The following is a 19,908-nucleotide window of genomic DNA, read 5'->3' as shown; positions in this document are numbered from 1 at the left end:
CGTTGCCGCGCGGAGCTGGGAGGGGAAGCGGAAGTAGTTTAATCTCATGTCCGGGCCTCGCTCGCTGCGTCTTGTCTCTGGGCCCCGCGACAAGATGGCGGACCTGTCCCTGGACGAGCTCATCCGGAAGCGCGGTGTGACGGTGAAGGGGAGGTGAGCGGCCGGGGGCCCGGGACGCAGCGCGCCGGGGAGTCACCGGCGGGACCCCGAGCCCCACTATCGCCCCGGCCCGGGCCTGTTCCAGCGGCGCCCGCCTTCTTCTCACACCCCCGACTTCCCATTGGCTGAGTCGCTGTCCCCTGGGACCCCTCTCTAGATGCTAATTGGCTGGCCTTGTTGTCAGTCAGAGCGGATGGGGGGGATAGAGATTCGGGGCGGGGGGCAGCTGGGCGGCGGCGGCTCGCCCCCCCCCGGGCGTGCGGGACCGGCCTCTCCCGCCTGGGGCCGGCAGCCTGGCAGTGCCGCGGGGGCCGCTGAGCCCCTAGCACGGGGGGCGCCCTGCCCTTTCCCCGTGCTCACCTAGCCCCCCTGTAGCTTCCTGCCTCCGCCTGCGCAAGCCCCCTCCCTGCCAGGGCAAAGGGCTCCTGTTCCCCTGCTGCCTCCCGAGACTGCTGCTCCACCGCTCTTCTCTCGGCCTCCCCTACTGCGGCTTTGTCTACACTGGAGAACTGAACCAGGCTAAGCATAAAGGGTTCAGCCAGTCCACACTAGCTGTGCTGAAAGATTCAGTAACTATTGCAGGTTTGCCCTGCAGCCACGCTAGCACACACTGCTTTATGTGTAGGACTCCACCTTTTCTGTGTTCTTGGGTACCCTGCCTGCAGTTCCCGGCACAGCTCCCAGAAGCAGTGGGACATGGAAGGCCTAGTTTAAATATTTGGGCTAGTCTGCAACCACACTGGCAGGAGTTAAGGCTGAAATGATTCAGACTAAACAGATCTGAAAAATCATAGTCTCCTTCTTACCTGCAAAACTATTCAGCGGACTTGTGGATGTGAAGTGTGTTATAAGGTAGTTAGGAGGTGAGAATGATTCTTAGCATAGCAAGTATATATCTAGTGTAGACAAGGCCTATGTGCCCTCTTGATTTTCCTGCCCAGCTACCTTCTCCTGTGGCTGCTTTTGACCTTCCTTTTAGCCTCAGACACTTGATGCCCCTCAAGACCCTGTCCATGCTTCACTTCTCTCTCTGCTCTTCCTGGGCAATCCAATCTACTCCCATGGTTTTAGTTTGGGGAGAGGTAGGTTAGACTTGAACACGTGCTAAGGTGGATGAGTTAAAGTCTATACTGTCTTGTCTAGCATCATCTTCTACAACAGGTTAGCTTACGCATATTGACTAGTGCAGCATTTCTCAACCCATGGGTTGGGTTGCAAGAAATTGGGTTCCGAGAATGTTTCAGAGGGACACGTGGCAGCTCCTGTCCCACAGGGCTGGCTGGGCTTGCCTCCCTGCTCCAGGCACTACAACCTCTGTGGTCCCAGGGCCCAGCTGTCATGATGACGGGAGCCTCAACAGTCCAAATTTGAGTGAGCCATGCTGTAACCCTATGAGCCAGGTCAGAACTCCACTCACAAATTTGGTCCAGTCATGGGGGCGGGACCAGACCAGACCAGCACTGCAACCCCAGAGGTTGCAATGCCTGGAGCGGAGAGCCAAACCCAGCCAGCCCCACAGCACAGGAGCTGCCACTGTGGGTGAGTGCTGGGCAGGACCCAATACACACACACACACCCCCCTCGGGCAGGATCTGACTGAAACCACCCCAGGACCTCCACCCCCAGACTATTTACTGGGTTGTGACAAGTCATAAACATTTACAAATGGATCCTGAGCCCCAAAAGATTGAGAACTACTTGGCTAGTACATTTTAACACACTTTTAAATCCTAGTCTAGCCAAGGCCTTGGCTTTGTCCCTTCATTCAAGCTTTCCTGCATGCTTGGGACAGTCTTATGCCCTTTATTACACCAAGCACTTCCTCTCTCTTTCAAAACCCTTCTTAACCGGAATCCTTACAACCTTCATTTGCTCAGCAGTAATCTGTCAACAGCATCCCTTACGTGAACATTTGTGCCTTGTCTATTCCTTGTTCATGGTGGCTGACATAGATTGTAAGCTCTCTGATCCAGCTAATATGCCTTACTTAGTATTTGGCAAGCAGAATTAATTTGTATTACTATATAATGCTGTTTAATACAGCCTTGCAAGATTGTCATGAACATTCAAAAGTCTAGGCATAAAATCTGCTTGCCCACTCAAACATTATGAAAGTGATAACTCTTATTTTATTTGTCACAATCAAGCTGTTAAGTAGAATTTGTACTAACAGGAACAGAGTTATATGGAGTGATGTGGTTACTGATTTCTCCTGTATTAGGGCATCATTCAGTTACTACAGGAGTGATTCTCTACAGAAAAGTGACAGTCATCATACCACCTACTTTTTCCTTTAACCCTTGCTCTCTCGAAAACACTGATTTAACTTAATCTTCAATACAGAGAATCCTGGCTGATTTCAACAGCGTTAAGTAGATAGCAGTCTGTATAATTCTGCTCTGATGCTAATACTGGAATTGGGTGAATTGAAGTGAGAATGGCATAAGCCACTCACACATCCTAACATCTGAGGGTCACGCACTTCAGGAAAACATAACTTGTGTCTGTCTGACAGGAATTCTTGAAAAGATGTCAATACAGGTTAATTTTGTTTTTCTGCCAGGGCATAGTGTGTTACAAAGAACATGTTGAAGGACGTGTAGAATCCAAAAGCATGGAAAGCTGTTTCTGTCCTTTTGGTCCTTGCATGGTTCCCCCAAAATAACAACCCTTGAAGTCATAAGGGCTTAGATGGGAGCTTCTGTATGTTCAGCATTTATAGCTGCTTAAGTATGGACTTAGGAACCCATTTTTTAAAATCTTGTTGTTTGCCTTTTGCATATCATATATATAGTTTATAAATCAGCTTATAAAACACCTAGGACCTTTAGATTAAATAGACTATTGGAATATCACTCTGCTGCTGTTCTGTATATGCACATGCATATGCGGGGTTCTGTTTGGGAATACAGGGTTTTGTTTGCACCCACAGAAATGCTACCATTAATGTTATAACCTGCTTTATCAGTCTGAAATTTCTTTTTCCAGACTGAACAGCAGGCCAGTATTTGGAGGCATTCGATCTCGAATTGGGATCCAGCAAACTCTTCTAAGTAGACCAACGCCAACCATCAGCTTCCAAAGGACGTTTGATGCCCGGCAAAAGATTGGCCTCACAGATGCCCGACAGAAACTGGGAGTTAAAGATGCTCGGGAGAAACTGCTTCAGAAAGATGCTCGGTTCAAAATCAAAGGGAAAGTGCAGGATGCCCGGGAAATGCTGAATTCCCGCAAGCAGCAGAGTGTGCCTGCTGAGAAGGTGACCAAAGTGATAGATGCCAGAGAGAAGATCAGCTTGAAAAGGAGTGCTCCTACTGCTGCAATTGTAAGTCCATCTGTGGGGACAGTGACCCCAGCCATGAAGATCACCAAGACAATTCAGGTAGGTAGTCACTGCTATCCTATCACTTGATCCCCACCATCTGTGCTATGACAGGCCAGTTACAATCATAACGGTTGGATAGATGAATCCAAATGATTACAGAGGAGGAGTGTGGGAACCATAGTGATGAATTTTAACCCAGACACTGAAATAGGCATGCTGGGTTTTATGGTGTCTGTGGATTTTTGGTATTTGGAGTGTTTTTTGCAAAATCTGAGCTTTCATGTAAGCAAAAGTGATTCTGGTCCTTCTAGTGGCCAATAAAATCTTCTACATGTGACTAAGGCAGCGTTCTGAGTCTTCAGACAGACTGAAGTAGTATCAGTGAGAGGTATGAAGCACCCCCATCTTGCCCAGAAAAAATCTGAGGAAAATATAAGTATCATCATTAACTCCTACACTGCTGATCATCAGCAAAACACCCATCTGGACAGCATGGTTGGATGTTCTGTTAATTGGATAGGACTGTCTTCAAGAATTAGATTACAAGTTAGAATATGCAGTTATTTGCATTTATAACAGATATCCACATTTTTGGTCTTAATTTCATCATCTACTCTTCTATTCCAGCCCTTTTCCAGCACAAGCTGATGATGACCTGTTTTAGCAGGAAAGTTCTCGTTTTCAGGAAGTGGCCTAGTTACTTGACAAATTACAAAACTCAGGTTTTGTCCCAGTTTCAATATAACCAACTGATTCGCCTGCCACCTTTCCTCTGCTCACTGAACTCTGACTTTACCCCCTTGCCATGGATACAACCTTTCCCATCCACCCTCAGGCAGAGGTGGATTAAGATTTATTTGGAGCCCTGGGCACAAAGAATATTTGGGCCCCCTCATGCTCCTCCCTTTCCTCCGCCAAGGCCCTGTGACCTGGCTGAAATGGGATAAATGGCCGGTTTTGCCAAAAAGGGATTGGGGGGGGAGAGAAGAGTGGTGGTGCTTGGGGGTGAGCAGCAGCAGGGCCCAGGCCAGCCCCGCACAAGGAGGCGGGGGGAATATGATCACTGGGCTCCAGCTGCCAGTCTGGCCAGCGGGCAGGGCCTCGGGAAAAAGGAGGAGCAGGGTGGCAGGACCCTGGGGGGAGAGGAGAAACAGGGGTGGAGGGCCAGAGTTCCAGTGCTCCTGCAGGGGCCCCCACATTGGATGGGGCTCCTGGGCACAGGCTCTGTGGGCCTGTGTGGTAATCCAACACTGCCCTCAGGTAACGTGAATCTCAGCTAACTCTCCCGGACCTCAGTGCCACTTATCACCTGCCAGGCTACCCAATGAACTACACGTGCACTTAATGCAGTGAGTAGACCCAGATGTCACTGTAAAGGAGGAGAGGATGCTGGACAGCTAAAAGGAAAGGTGCCGGGGGAGAGCAGCAAACCTCCGCACATGATAAAAGGAACTTATAACCTGATCCTGACCCCTTCTGGCTGCTAAACTGTCCTCCTCCCTAGGATGAGCACTACAGCTACCAAAACCTTTTGCTGAATCTCTTACCTGACCACTCTTTTCAGCTGCTTCCCATGTCTGCTAGGAAAAGCCATTTCCCCCTTGAATTTGGAGGACTGAATAAGACTCTTTTTGGAGAAATTGCACATTACCTCTGCATAGTTCCCAGTCCTTGCCAGCCTGGGGAGTGAGAGACTGGACCAAAGGATAGAAGCTGGCTCTCTCACATGGTAGTGTGATGCATTAATCACAGTACAGTAAAGCTTCCCATAGTCATTGATTATTCAAATAGTTGACACTTACAGCAATCCTTGGCAGTTAAGGTAAAGGGATGTGTACAGAGCTCTCGGCTGGGAGGTGTTAAGACGCTTGCAGTGCACACTATAAGATTTAAGTGGCTTCTGAAAACTTGGTCTACTTTAATGCCCTTACTGATATTTTTGACAGACTCCTCTTGCCCTACTGAGCTGACTGAGGAGTAGTGCAGGGCTTCTTAAACTTCATTGCACCGCGACCCCCTTATGACAACAACATTACTACATGACCTTAGGGGTAGGAGGGATGGAGCCCCAGCCCCAGCCCCGCTGTCCCATGTAGGGGGGTGGGAGCTCAGACTTCAGCTTCAGCCCTGGGTCCCAGCAAGTCTAATGTTGGCCCTGGTGACCCCATTAAAATGGGATTACAACCCACTTTGGGGTCCCAACCCACAGTTTGAGAACTGCTGGAATTGTGCATAGTCGAGTTAAAAACAACATGAAATCACATAACTAAAACCACAGAGGAAACCCTACATGTGATCTAAGATTCTTCACAGGTTTTGCCAAAATTCCCAGCTGTTTGCAATGCCCCTGTTCACAACCCACAAACTAAACTGTCCTGGTCCCATCGAGCAGACAGCCATGTTGCCTTGGGATGCAATCTTGTCAGATCTCTGACATGAATGGAAAATAGATCTTGATCATTACCTGAATGAGAGGCCTCCAAGGAAACCTCAGGGTGCTGCAGGAAGTGGTGTTGGTGGTTTAGTAGGGAAGACATTCCCTCTGAATCTGAATCAGTGGCAGAGAAGGAGCCTAGAGGGAGCTGTGCTGCAGGAGATGCTGCCTTCTAGAAATGCAAAACTGAGGCTCTGACTGGTTGTGATTATTAAAAGTTCCCATGCTACTTTTGCAAAGGGAATATTAGCCCCACTGTCCTGGACAAGTTACATACTGCTTTCCAAGATGGCTGCTAAACTGTTAAGAGACCCAATATTCCAGAAAAGGAACCTTCAGTTATGGAATGGTGAAGTTGTAGACCAGGGGTCTCAAACTCAAATGACCATGAGGGCCACATGAAGACTAGTATATTGGCCCAAGGGCCGCATTACTGACACCTGCCCCCTGCTGCCCTCGGCCCTGCCCCCACCCCACCCCTTCCATGAGGCTCCGCCCCACCTCTTCCCACCCCTTCCCTGCCCCCATTCCAACTCCTTCCCCGAAATCCCCACCCCAACTCCATCCCCTCCCTGCCTCCAGGGAGTGCAGGAGGGGTGTGGGGTGCAGGAGGGATGAGGGGTGCGGCAGGGGGCTCAGGGCAGGGAGTTGGGGTGTGGGGTGCAGGATGGATGAGGGGTGCGGCAGGGGGTTGGGGTGCAGGAGGGGTGCAGCAGGGGGCTCAGGGCAGTGGGATGGGGTGCGGGGTGCGGCAGGGAGCTCAGGGTATGGCAGGGGGTTTGGTGCGGCAGGGGGCTCAGGGCAGTGGGTGGGGGTGCAGGGTGCGGCAGGGGTCTCAGGGTACGGCAGGGGGTTGGGTGCAGCAGGGGGCTCAGGGCAGTGGGTTGGGGTGCAGGAGGGGTGCGGCAAGGGGCTCAGGGCAGGGTGTTCGACTGCAGGCGAGGTTCAGGGGGCGGGCTCTGGCCCAGCATGTACTGGAACGTGGGTGAGGAGAGGCGCAGGGGTGTATTGCTGTTGCTTCAGGCACCACCCCCAGCATCTCCCATTGGCTGGGAACAGGGAACCGCGGCCAATGGGAGCTGCTGGGGGCGGTGCCTGAAGCAACATCAACACACACCCTGTGCCCCTCCTTCCCACAGGGCAGGCAGGAAGCCTGCCCTGCCCCCGGTGTGTGCTGGGCCAGAGCCGCTCTAGGTAAACACTGGGGTAGGGCGGGGGGCTCCTGTGGGCCGCGTATTTGAGACCCCTGTTGTAGACCCTGGGTTTATTCCAGTCGCACAGGGTGGTAACTGGTCAGACTGCTGAAAGGACCAGCTGTACCATCTTGTGCAGCATTAGCTTCAAGCAAAACTTCATACTAGGGTAGGGATAAGTTCATGCTTGATATAGAACAGAACTTTTGAATTACTTTGATCCTTAGGGTGTAGCTTTCTGGACAATACCATAAAATGTGGTTATATGCACTGTTGCTTCCCACAGCACCAAAGAAGGGCAGTCTGCAGATCCTGTCACTTAGCTGTATTTAATATTTGTATATGCATAAGTCTGATCTTAGCCTTGCAGGTTTTAAATTCATCTCCCGCTGATCTTAAGTCAAAGCTCACGTAATTGGCAGTTATAAATCCTTTACCTAGGCTCTTAATTCCTTTGTTGTTTTGGGCTGGTGTGTCATGCTGAACACTTACTGCAGAAAAAAAAAAGATTCTGCATTATTCTGTCTCTTCTGTGCCTTCTAACTGAGGCTTTGTCTCTATGTCCTACCATGTCGTGCCATGGTATATATGAGAGCAGGGGTGTGAGTCTTGTTTAAGTATTCTTGAAATGAACAAATGGCTGCCCTATTTTGAGACTGGGACTGGCAGATTCTGGTGTTAATACTTTGGCTGTTTCTTTCCTCTGATACCACAGCAGAAGGCTGCAGTCCCAGGACACTCTCATCCTGCAGGAATGAGGATCAATGTAGTGAACAACCACACACAGAGACAGGTGAGTTCCATTCATTGGCAGTTCTGGTACTATCCACTTGTTGTTATGTGTTTTCCCCAAGGATTAGTAAATGTGACAGGGGCACCTTTCATTTTCCTCTGGGTTCCAGTATCCTGGAAAGGGAGGAATTTGAAAGTTCTTTCACACCTTGACTCTTGTGAAGAAGGTAGAAGGAGGAGAGGTCAAATAAAAGGGACCTTTTATATTGTAGCTATCGTACATGACAGTTCTGAGAATACAGGGTGGTATTTACAACCTTTGCCTTTCTGAGTTTTAAAGTTTCTTTGCAGAATCCTCTCCTGTGTCCCTTCCCTCCAGACTCTTGTCACAAAATCGTTGGTAATATCACACCAGATCATGCAGTTGGTCCATTTAGTCCAACATCCAGCCTGCTAGGCTGGATCTGATTGTGGTCTGTTCACAAATGACCAGGTGCATTATGTGGGGGGTTCCCCCTTCTCAGAAGTTCTGAATACTGGACCCTGATGAGGCAGAATGCTGGATTACGTTGACCAGTGCTGTGATTTAGCCTGGTAGTTTCTGTATTCATTAACTGAGCACACCTCCTCTAGAGGTCTGAGGGAGACATCTGGCACTCTGTGCTGTCACTTTCTTTTACCATATTTGCATTTGAAAGCTTTAGCACCAGCCAGACTTGTAACATTCTCATCCCCTTTGATTCTTTTCTCTTTCTTCTTCTGTACCCAGGCTCTTGTTTCTTTTGGGGTTTTCCTCTACAATATCTCTCAAATCTATTTTTTCCTCTTCATAGCTATGGTAAAACCTTTTTCATGTCTTGGTCATCTCTCGCCTTGATTAGTGTAATTACCTTCTCCCTGGCCTTCTTTGGTCTTACCTCTTAATTTACTCCCCACCCCTATCTGCCCAGAATGCCATTGGTTAGAACACTTCTTTCTTCCTTTCTTCTGGCAATGTTGCTGCATTCCGTGAATCCCTTCACCAACTTTCTCTTTCCATCCATGTCAGATACAAGTCTCTTGTCCTCATCCTCAGTGTTCCTCACAACTCCATCCCTACCAACACTTCTGCTCTCATTTCATCCAACTATCCCTCTTCTTACAGTCCTGCTGCATCTCTTGCCTTCATGCTTTCTTCATTACTGCACCTTATGCTTGGAACAGACTCCTATTTCCTATGCCCAACCAGAACCTGTGTCCTCCTCAAACCTACTTCTTTTGCAGATTCTTTCTTCACTGATCTCCACACTTTGTGAACTGTTTCCCTGAGTATAGAATTATAGAACTGTAAGGGACCTCGAGAGGTTATCAAATCCAGTCCCCTACACTCGTGGCAGGACTAAGTATTATCAAGACCATTTCTGACAGGTGTTTGTCTAACCTGCTCTTAAAAATCTCCAATGATGGAGACTTCACAACCTCCCTAAGCAATTTATTCCAGTGCTTAACCACCCTGACAGGAAGTTTTTCCTAATGTCCAATCTAAACCTCCCTTGCTGCAGTTTAAGCCCATTGCTTCTTGTCTTTTCCTCAGAGGTTAAGAACAATTTTTCTTCCTCCTCCTTGTGACAACCTTTTCCATAGTTGAAAACTGTTATCATATCCCCTCTCAGTCTTCTCTTTTCCAGACTAAACAAACCCAGTTTTTTCAATTTTCCCTGATAGGTCATGTTTTCTAGACCTTTAATTATTTTTGTAGCTCTTTGGACTCTCTCAAATTTGTCTCCATCCTTCCTAAAATGTGGCACCCAGAACTGGACACAATACTCCAGTTGAGGCCTAATCAGAGCAGAAGAATTACTTCGTGTCTTGCTTACAACACTCCTGCTAATACATCCCAGAATGATGTTCACTTTTTTTGCAACAGAGTAACTCTGTTGACTCATAATCAGCTTGTGGTCCACTATGACCCCCAGATCCCTTTCCACAGTACTCCTTCCTAGGCAGTCATTTCCCATTTTGTATGTGTGCAACTGATTGTTCCTTCCTAAATGGAGTATTTTGCATTTGTCCTTATTGAATTTCATCCTATGTACTTCAGGCCATTTCTCCAGTTTGTCCATATCATTTTGAATTTTAATCCTATCCTCTGCAGCACTTGCAGCCCCTCCCAGTTTGGTACACCTCTACCCTATTATAATGCGACCCGATATAACACAAATTCGGATATAACATGGTAAAGCAGCGCTCTGGCTGATCAAAGCAAGTTCAATATTATGCGGTTTCACCTATAACGCTGTAAGATTTTTGGGCTCCCGAGGACAGCGTTATAGCGGGGTAGAGGTGTATTGTCTGCAAACTTTATAAGTGTACTCTGTATGCCATTATCTAAATCATTGATTAAGATATTGAACAGAACCAGACCCAGAACTGATCCCTGCGGGACCCCACTCGTTATGCCCTTCCAGCATGACTGTGAACCACTGATAACTACTCTCTGGGAACGGTTTTCCAACCAGTTTTGCACCCGCCTTATAGTAGCTCCATCTAGGTTGCATTTCCCTAGTTTGTTTATGAGACTCTCATGCAAGACAGTATCAAAAGCTTTACTAAAGTCAAGATATACCGTACATCTTTGTGTTTGAGTTGAATTATAAGCTCTTTGGGCAGGTATCTTGGCTTTGTGTTTTGGAAACAACCATATGCATTTATGTTTCCCCTTAAAAACAGTATTGGCTACAATGTAATGAAAGTATTTGGGAGTTCCCTGCAGTGTTGAGGGTAGGGATTCAAAGCATCTAACGAAGCTTGGAAATGAATTGTTCATTCAGCAACAAAGAATGTCGACCTCCTCAGCACAGTGTTTTCTGGGACCAGACAGGCATCTAGTGTGTTGAAGAACACAGTTTATTCAAAAGGAATTTTGGGCTCGCATGCATTTTGCAGCCATCTGCTTACCAAAAAGTCATGTACATATGCTTTAGGCTGATAGCTGGCAGGATGCTAAGGAACAGCAGGCACTAAATCTTCACTGTATTAATGTTGTCCATGAGTCCACATAATGTCCAGGGATTCAGAAATCTGTATGTACTGCAGTATTTTTGGAGAACTCTCTTTGCTGTGACATCCCTGAGGAAGAAGTGTCATTGCGAGAGCACTCTTGTGTTCACTTGCTTTTCGAATCAGATTTATCCAACCTCAGCTCTTTGTCACTGAGTTGTGAGGGCAGGAGCAAGGCACAGACTGTGGTTGTTGCTACCATCTCTCTGACAGTGAGCAGGTCTGTTCCTCAGGCGGCTGGAGTTGGGGAGGGGAAGGTGATGGGCATGGTGCCATCTAAAGTAAAACCACGCCCTTGTGAGACTATTGTTTGCTTGCTGTTTGTCTTTAGGGCCTGTATGACATGGAAGATGATGATGAAAGCGTATCTCCCCTTCCTAGCAAACAGATGAAAATCACCACCACAAACAGCTTCCTGCACAACGCGGTAAGGGAGTGTCTCAACAGTCCCCACCACACCATGCTCACCTTGGGTGGACACGCAGGCTGCAGCTTTACAGGGCTTATGTTCTTTTAAAGTATGTAAAAGATCCCCTTGGAATGTGTTTGCCCTCAGCCCCTCCCTTTCCTTCATGCCTGTGCTTCCAGCTTTACCTTGCAGGTCAGAGGAGTCCGCTTTGGCCTCCGTACGTTGTTACAAGCCTTTTGCAGCCAGAATGACTGTTTACCATCACTGGTAGGAGATTCCTGCATGTTGGCTTTCGGCTGTCTTCCCCTTGTGGGGAATAGTTCCTTGAACCTGGCTCATCGTTGCCTGAGCATGCGAGTAGTGGAAACTTGCTGGTCCCACTGATCCCAGACTGGACAACTAGAGAGAGAGATCCTCTTGCATTGCAAAATTGCAGCTGGCTGCCTATCCGCAGGCACCAACCATCTGGGGGAGAGTGGAAAAGCAGGCAAATAGATGTGGCTGTCCTGGCACAATCTGGTTTGGTCCATCTAAGTCAGTGCTGAATCAATGCCACTTAGCTCCTGGAGTTGCCAGCATCTGACTAAGATTTAAAACTGAGCTGCTGACCACTTGAGATCATTAAAAATTCCTGGATGTTTTTTTGCGAGAGTAGAGATGTTAGTTCCAATATACTGACCACATTCCAAGCATGATCATTATATTCTGCTGACCGAAAACTCCCCAAGCAGCCCCCAGTTGGAGATGTTATTCTTCACATCTCTTCCTGTGATACTAGGTTAGTGTTTCTGGAGAAGAATGGCCACTGCATTCTAGCCCATAGATAGATAGATGAATCTTAATGGATGAGTGATCTCTGCAGGCAGTTTGAAAAGTGCTTTGGGATCTTCAGGATGAATGATGCAAAATGAAAATCCTTCTTAACTGAGCTTTACTACTGCAGTGTGAAAACAAGTACCTTTTAACAGTGCTTGTCCGCAAGGAGCGGTGATGATTGTGTTTAGGGCTAAATGCATCCCTAAGTGCTTTAGCTGATTTCCCCAGCCAGGGGTGGAGCTGCTGAGAGTCTCCAGTAGCTCATAAAGTCATCAGACTGGGAGGGTGTGACAGCACCTCAGTGTGTGTTGGTAACTCTCCCTGGCAATTGCTGCTTGAAAAGGGATTTCTGCTTGAGAAGGTTACATCTTTCAAGGATGCTGTTATTCACCCTTTGTTTAGGCTGGGCTGAGTGGCAATAAGTTCTCTCTTTCCAAGACCGTCCCCCTCACCAAAGTGGTCCAGAATGACACCTATACAGCCCCCCCAGCACCTCTCTCTCCCATTCGGACAAAGGCCCTGACAAACATGTCCCGGACCTTGGTGACCAAGGAGGAACCACCAAAAGAACCAGCACCTGTTGAGGTGAGTACAAGATAAGGGGTCTGCCTTCTAGTGGAGACCCTCTACACCTCTAAAATCTGTCTAGATGGGCTGGATGGAGAGCTTGCCTCCACATCTCCCTTCCACACCCTCAACATGGGATTTGTTAGAGGGTCAAGCCAATCTAGGTGACTAGAACCCACTTCCAGGCATTTTAAAGCTGAATCTGTCTATGAATCCTCATTTATTGCTAAACAGTAAGAAGGGGGAACGTTTGGGCTTCCTATCTTGATGTTTTTGTTGAATTTTCTGTCCCCCAGAAGTCCTGGCAGAATCCATGTTGCTAGGATAAAAGATAAGAAATGGGTGGTTACTTTGACACCAGTGGTGACTTCAGGAACCAATGGGATTTGAGATTTAACTGACTGTTTACATGTGCAGGGCTAAACTAATGGTCACACTTGGGGTTGAGATGGAAAAATAACTTCAGAGACCTATCAGCAGGAAAGATGGGTTTTATCTGTAAAGACCAGTTGGGCTAGGTTTGAGGGAGCTTAGTACTGTCTTAGCTTCTCAGCATTGTTTTTCCCTCTCCCTTCTCCCATTTGCCTTCCCTAGGGCCCTATTTGCTTCAGTTTATTCATGCTTTCTCTGCCATGATGTCTTCTCTGATGTCTTTTACTCTGTCCTTCTGCATATGATATGCTCTTCTTTGTGTTGGCAGCCGGTGTTCAGCCCTTTGGAAGGTACAAAGATGACTGTGAACAATCTGCACCCCAGAGTCACAGAGGAAGACATTGTTGTGAGTGACATTTATTGCTGGGTTCTGTGTGGCTAGAATTTCCCACATGCCCCTCTCCATAGATTTGATTGCACTAGCCACATTTTGTGTTAGTGCAGGGGTTGGCACTTTTTTTTTTTTTTTTTGGAAGAGTTCTGAGAGTTCCCTACCGTCCACTTCTTAACCTTTACGCTGAAGAAAAATCCCTTTTAGGGTGCATTGAGACCATGTCTAGTTGGCTGGAGGAGTTGATTTCAAGGGATACATGGCATTGTTCTCACCCTTCTACTGCCCACCCTCCACACCCAAAACCTCCACAGTACTTGCTCATAGTAAGCCTCCCTTGTGCTCCCAGCCCCTGAGCACTAAACATAGGCCCCCAGCTGATTAGAATTTTAATTTGTGTTCCTTTGAGAAATGAAAAACATGGAAATCCTTTTAATCCCACTTTGGAAAAACCTTCCTCTCTCTTTCAGTTAGACAGAGAGGGGTTACTGGGTTTAACTCCAGTTATTTCCTATGCTATGAATTTTTTCAGTTATTTCCTATGCTATGACTGAAGTAACCTTGAACACTTCATCCTGCAGTAGTGTTACACCAAGTTCTTATACCAGTGGTGGGCAACCTGCAGCCCATCAGGGTAATCTGATTACGGGCCCTGAGACATTTTTCCTGCCATTGACTGTCTGCAGGCACGGTCCCCCCGCAGCTCCCAGTGGTCGCTTTTGCCATCCTCGGCCAACGGAAGCTGCAGGAAGCGGCAGCCAGCACATCCCGGCAGCCCGCTGCTTCCTGCAGCTCCCATTGGCCAGGAATGACGAACCGCAGCCACTGGGAGCTGCAGGGGGCCATGCCTGTGGACGGTCAACGTCAGCAAAATGTCTTGCGGCCCACAGTTACATTACCCTGATGGGCCGCAGTGTTGCCCACCACTGACTTATACCATAGTAGGTATCTCTAGACTGCTAGCTATTTCACTCCCAGAGTCTTGAACTACTCAGCTGTGGATGTGGGGGCCCTCTTTCTGAGCCTGGCCCACCATGGTAAGACCGTCAGATCAAAGCAGTAACTCTAATGTGGCACTGACAGCAAGCACAGCCTTGACCTGCTGTCTGTCCTCAGGAGCTGTTCTGTGTGTGTGGCGCTCTAAAGCGAGCCCGTCTCGTGCACCCTGGAGTGGCTGAAGTGGTCTTTGTGAAGAAGGAAGATGCCATCACAGCATATAAGAAATACAACAACAGATGCTTAGATGGTAAGTTTGAGGCTGGAGTTGAAGGTCGGGTGCATGAATCAATCAAAGGCTTTCCAGCTCGGTGCAGATTTCAGAAGGTAATTCAGAGTCTTGTGCTGCTCAAGGAGGGAGTGTGTCAGGGAATGCTACTGAGAGCTGAATAAAGGGGGTTGGGGTTCAATGCTACAGGTTTTATGTAGGTAGTTGAGTATCTCTACTGTCCATCAGTGTTGTTTTCAAAATCTATTCCCCTAGGGGAGCGGTCTAGCTCAGAGGTTGCATGTGGCTTCCGCTGAAGTTAAAAACACAAAATTCTCCCCACCAGATAAAACTATTGGTGCATCTAATCCAGTAGCCTGCCTCTGACCCCAGCCAATGCTGGACACTTCACAGGAAGGCATAGTGTCCCTGCTTGGGCAGTATGACGAACCCCTGTTTTTTGCAAAGGCCTCAAGGCACAGCCAAAGCATTTTTGAAATCAGGGGGCTGCAAAAATGAATATCAGTCTCTGTATGGATTTTGAATAGTACAGTGATTCAGCTAATACAATTTACCGATATATTATTGTAGATAGAAATTCATTGCTGACTCTAGATGGTTATTCACTTGCTCTTTGCCCTTGAACTTGAGGATTGATGGCTCTTGTAACTTTATCCTAGCGAGCAAAGTCACTTAAGGTGCAAGCAGCTCAGAACCGGAGATTCTCCTGCATTTTTGCTAAACCATTACAGCCTACTCTGTAATTGCTCGGCCAGCTGTTATGATGGTGCTAGAGTGTTGTAATTGCATTAAGCTCTTACGGTAGCTCCACTGCTGCTTGCAAGTGCTCTGACTTTGCCATGACTCAAGAGTGAAGCTGCTGTCTCTAATGGCTCCCCACAATTCCCCAATATGTGGGGCTGCATCCGCTCACCTCTGTCTGCACGTCAGTGTAATGCTTCTGGGTTCTTGCCTTGTTGGGGATATGAAATTTGGTTTTGGGTTTTTTTAGGGCAGCCAATGAAGTGCAACCTTCACATGAACGGGAACGTCATCACATCAGATCAGCCAATCTTGCTGTAAGTGCTCAGGGTGGAAGAGCCAAAAGAATTTGTAGGTTCTGTTTTGGGGAGGACTTTTTGAGGTGAGGTGCAGGAGGAAAATTTTTCTATGGTAAATTCATCTCACAAGAAAATCCTCTGTAGCCCTTTCTCACCTACACCCCTTCAGCTGCACCTAGCGCTGGATTGCAGCTGCTGCCTTTCCACTCAAGGAAAACAAGATGAGACTCCTTCCACAGCCCATCAGTGCTAGCCTGACTGGCTGCAGGATTGCTCCTGAGCAATGCAATGCGTTCCCTTCGCATGCACCTGAGTTGAGTGTGCTGCAGTCTGTTTCCATGGCATCCCTAGCCCCTGCTGGCTCAGGAATGAGGGGCTGGGATCAGGAACCCTTCCATGGCTGAAAGCATATCTGAAGCCACACACCCAATGTCTTGGAGGGGGAACAGTGGCATCTGAGGCTGCTGTAGTCTTATTGTAATGTGAGATTAACTATTGTGTCTGTTTTTCATCATGCAGTCGATTAAGCGACACCCCCTCTGTGAAGAAGGAAGTAGAACCACGGCGGTCGAGTGCAGGTGCCTCTTCAAATCCGCCTGCTGAGGTGGACCCTGACACCATTTTGAAGGCGCTCTTCAAATCCTCGGCGGCCTCTGTCTCTGTGCAGCCCACAGAATTCAAAATCAAACTCTGAGAAGAGTGGAGGCGAGCAGTGGACTGGAAAACTTGCTGAAGGCTTGGAATGGGGAGAATCACGTGGGAGCGCAGGTGTTACTGTGTTTGCCCACCTTGTGTTTTTTGTTTTCTATGATCGCTACCTTCCTGTACAGTAGTGTTCCCTCTCATGTGTGTATTTTCTGTTTTCATAGTTGGAGTTTTCTTCCACATTTTTCCAAGAGAATAACCTCCCCCTTCTGCCAGTGAGATATATTACCAAGCATAGACTCATGTAACTCCCTCATTTGCTCCACACCCCCTTGTGGCCAGCTATTAAAAGTGCACCTAGAGACTTTGAGGGAAGGGGAATGATAAACAGCACCTCTTGTCCTCCGGCTAACAACCTCTGACCGAAAGGTGAAGCCCCTCTGTTATTGTCGCTTGATACCAGATTTAATTTTTAAAGCTGCTGCATTTGGGGTGGAGCCAGGTGTGATGCTCAGAAGCAAGCAGCGTTTTGACAGTTTTATCTCACGTGCACCTGGTAGGATACAACTTCTGCCTGGCTGTTAGATGCTTTGCTAATCAGCAGCTGTGACACTTGGAGGCTCTGAGAAGAATCCAGCTCCCCTGTTTATCAGCTGATGGAAGAGTTTGGGCTGTGGGGAGGATATATGCACAAGTGCAGATATACTGCATCTAATCTGCTGTCACAGTTAAGCCTCTGCTATTGTCCTGGTGAAGTTCAGCATTCAGTAACACACTGAGGGGGAGAAAATAGCCCAGGCTTCTGTGTAACGTGAATATATCTGCTCCTTAGGGTACCCCAGGGTGATCTGCCTTTTCCTTCTTCTTTCTGGACTAACTTCATGTGAGAGCAGGGATTTTGACCAGAAACACTAGAAATCGAGTGTTTTCCTTTCAATTAGGTTGAGTCATATCATGTTCTCCCAACCCCCTGCTGTCCATGTAGGGACATGAGCTTTTTTATTGGGTGGGGTTGGGACTGGGAAGTCCTTCTAGCATCTCCAGTCCAATTTTATGGAGAGGAGTGGGTTGGGAAGTAAGTCATGTACTAATATGCAGGAATTAATCCTCTTGTCCACCTGCTCTGAAGGAGTATCAATTGTAAAAGGGCTCCACGTGAGCTATGCTTGGCCGCTATGCAGAACAGCTGCTCATGTACATGGGCTGGAAGGATCGTGGATGCACTTCATGGCCTCAGAGGGTTGGCCGGTGGGAAACCAGTGTAAGGTATACAGCAGAGAGGAGAGCATGGAAACCAAGCAAGCCCCAGGTAGAGCCACAAGAATGTACCTTCCAAGGAGGGACTGTTTGTCTATGATGAGCGATTGGCCACTAGGTGGCACTTGCTGTGCTCCCACTGTTAGCATAGCATTAACCCAGTGAAAATTGGGAAGTCCAGGTAGCTCTAACTCTATTAGTTTCAATTGTATTATGAGAAAAGAGGGAAGTGAAAACCACCCCAAAATCTGGCTGAAGTTTGAACTTGATACTTCCAGCTATGAAACTAACCAATTCTGGTCAGCACTGCTGATATTCTTTAGTGAACTCCGTCCAGTACCATTGTAGATTCAGACTCCATTTCTTGGTGGACCCTATGTTTCTTTTGCACTCTTGTGCAAACTCTTTGTTCTGTCCGGCGGCATTCCTCTCTCATGCCATTTCACTCGTAGTCATGGAAAGAACTGAGGACTCAACAGAACTTGCTTTTCTGAGTACTCATTGAATCTGGAAAATAACTGCAGTTGTCGGGGATGCTTCTTATGAACTGCAAGTGTATGGGGGAAGGGCTTGAGACACCAATTGTTCCTCTTTTAGATCACCCATCAGACATCTGTGTTTTAATAAAAGGGGGTGGGAGAAGGGAGTGTTAGGGTTTGGAGAAGACTATGTATTATCTGTTTCAGAATAAATGTTTGTTATACAGAGATTGGATTCTAAACTTCTTAAGACACTAAGGAAATTGACAGAGGCCAGGTCAGTTGAACTTTGAATCAAGCCTGCTGCTTCACTGGTAGAAAGAAGTTGGGAAGTCTCAAATCAGTAGTGTTGGTTCAGTGAATGCCATACATAGTTAAACACAAGGTGGGGCAGTGGGAGGAGAGTGCATGCCTGGCTCAACTCGGGCAATTGGTACTAATATGACAAAGCCTTACAGCTTTGGTGCTGAAGTTCAGCCCAGCTCACTATGTCATCAGAATTATTACCAGCTGATAGCTGGCTGCTGTCCTATGATGTGAAATGAGATTGGTAGTCTTGGTCTAATTTTTAGTAGCTAGGTATCCACACTATCAAAATGGACACTGTCAGTCCACATTATTGGCAGCTTGAAGGCAAAAGAATGAATGGAGCTTTCACACTGAACAACCCTCAGGGTTGAAATATATTGGTGAGATGATGTGGAGAAGTTTGCATTGCTGCTGTCTTCTCCATACCTGTTCTGAGAGAGGCATTCAGTTTACAGGTCTTTTAGGTATCTTTCAGGAGCACTAAGCTCACAACAAACAATTAAAGAGTAGATCCTAACTATGCACTGTCTGAGCCTTTTGGCAATTCTCACTTCATGAAGGTCTACAACAGTTGTAGCAGTGGAGGGGAAAATATGTTCCAGTGTTCATTTACACGGTAATCTTTTTGGAGCAGGGACAGCACCGAGCCCAATGGGCCCTGAACCTGAGTAAGGTCTTTCAGTGCTACTGCAATATAAATAAGGCAACAATAACCTGGGAACCTTACACAGTAGCACAACTCTCCTGCCTGCCTCGGAAAACTTTGTCCTTTCTCCCAGTAATATTTCTATCATGACAGATGAAATGTCTATAAGGCCACTGACCTTCCAAGTGGTGGAGTGTGTGTGTTTGATGATAGCCACAAGAATTCCTGTGCTGCATCCTTATTTTTAAACATCCATATGCTCTGTGGTGAATTTACCCAGCCCATCATGGCCTCCTTAGGACAGGAGACTTGAGTTGTCTGCATTGCAAAGCCTCTTTACGTGGATGCTTACCTTCCTTTTCCCATTTGACAAGAAACATGGTGGTCTTCAGCCTGGCTAAGACTATCAGGACTGTGTGGAGCAACAAGCCCTAGAATGGCCACTGACCACTTAGCAAGCATGTAAACAGAACCTACATGAGGACAAGCTTTCAAAGTTTATCTTCCTGATAAAAATGCAGCCTCAAGGCTCTGAAAGGGTTTGTCACTACTATAAGTACTGGTCCATGGAGACAAACCTGCAGTAACACTAATCCTTTTAGAGGACTGTTGATCCACAGTTAGTTCCAAAGGCAGAAAGGCATGGTGCGTTCTGGTGTCTCTCTGTCTAAAAATGTTCTCCATAGTAGATTATTATGCAGTTAACAAGGAGCTTTCTGATTTTATACACTAAGCCTCAGCCACAGATGGAGAAAGGATACAGGTCTAGGTGGGTCACTAATCTCCATATTTTTGGCACAGGAAGTTCCTTTACCGTTAGGATGATGTGAATGTAGACACATGCATTCATGGTATTTGTTTAAGGAAGAG

General features: G+C 47.3%; 1 protein-coding gene across 1 annotated transcript; it reads left to right on the top strand.

Moving 5' to 3' along the window:
• Window position 1: 1 nt before the first annotated feature.
• POLDIP3 (DNA polymerase delta interacting protein 3) lies at window positions 2-18,313 on the top strand. Its single transcript, XM_039492129.1, has 9 exons — window positions 2-153; window positions 3,148-3,541; window positions 7,827-7,904; window positions 11,214-11,309; window positions 12,510-12,692; window positions 13,375-13,452; window positions 14,554-14,683; window positions 15,654-15,720; window positions 16,222-18,313. Exons 1-9 carry the CDS (start codon window positions 47-49, stop codon window positions 16,394-16,396), a joined length of 1,308 nt encoding a protein of 435 aa, XP_039348063.1. The 5' UTR covers window positions 2-46; the 3' UTR covers window positions 16,397-18,313.
• The last annotated feature ends 1,595 nt before the right edge of the window (window positions 18,314-19,908 follow it).

This window comes from Mauremys reevesii, linkage group 1 (genome assembly GCF_016161935.1).
Source record: "Mauremys reevesii isolate NIE-2019 linkage group 1, ASM1616193v1, whole genome shotgun sequence".
Lineage (NCBI taxonomy): Eukaryota > Metazoa > Chordata > Testudines > Geoemydidae > Mauremys > Mauremys reevesii.
This window is presented reverse-complemented; position numbering and strand designations above follow the sequence as displayed.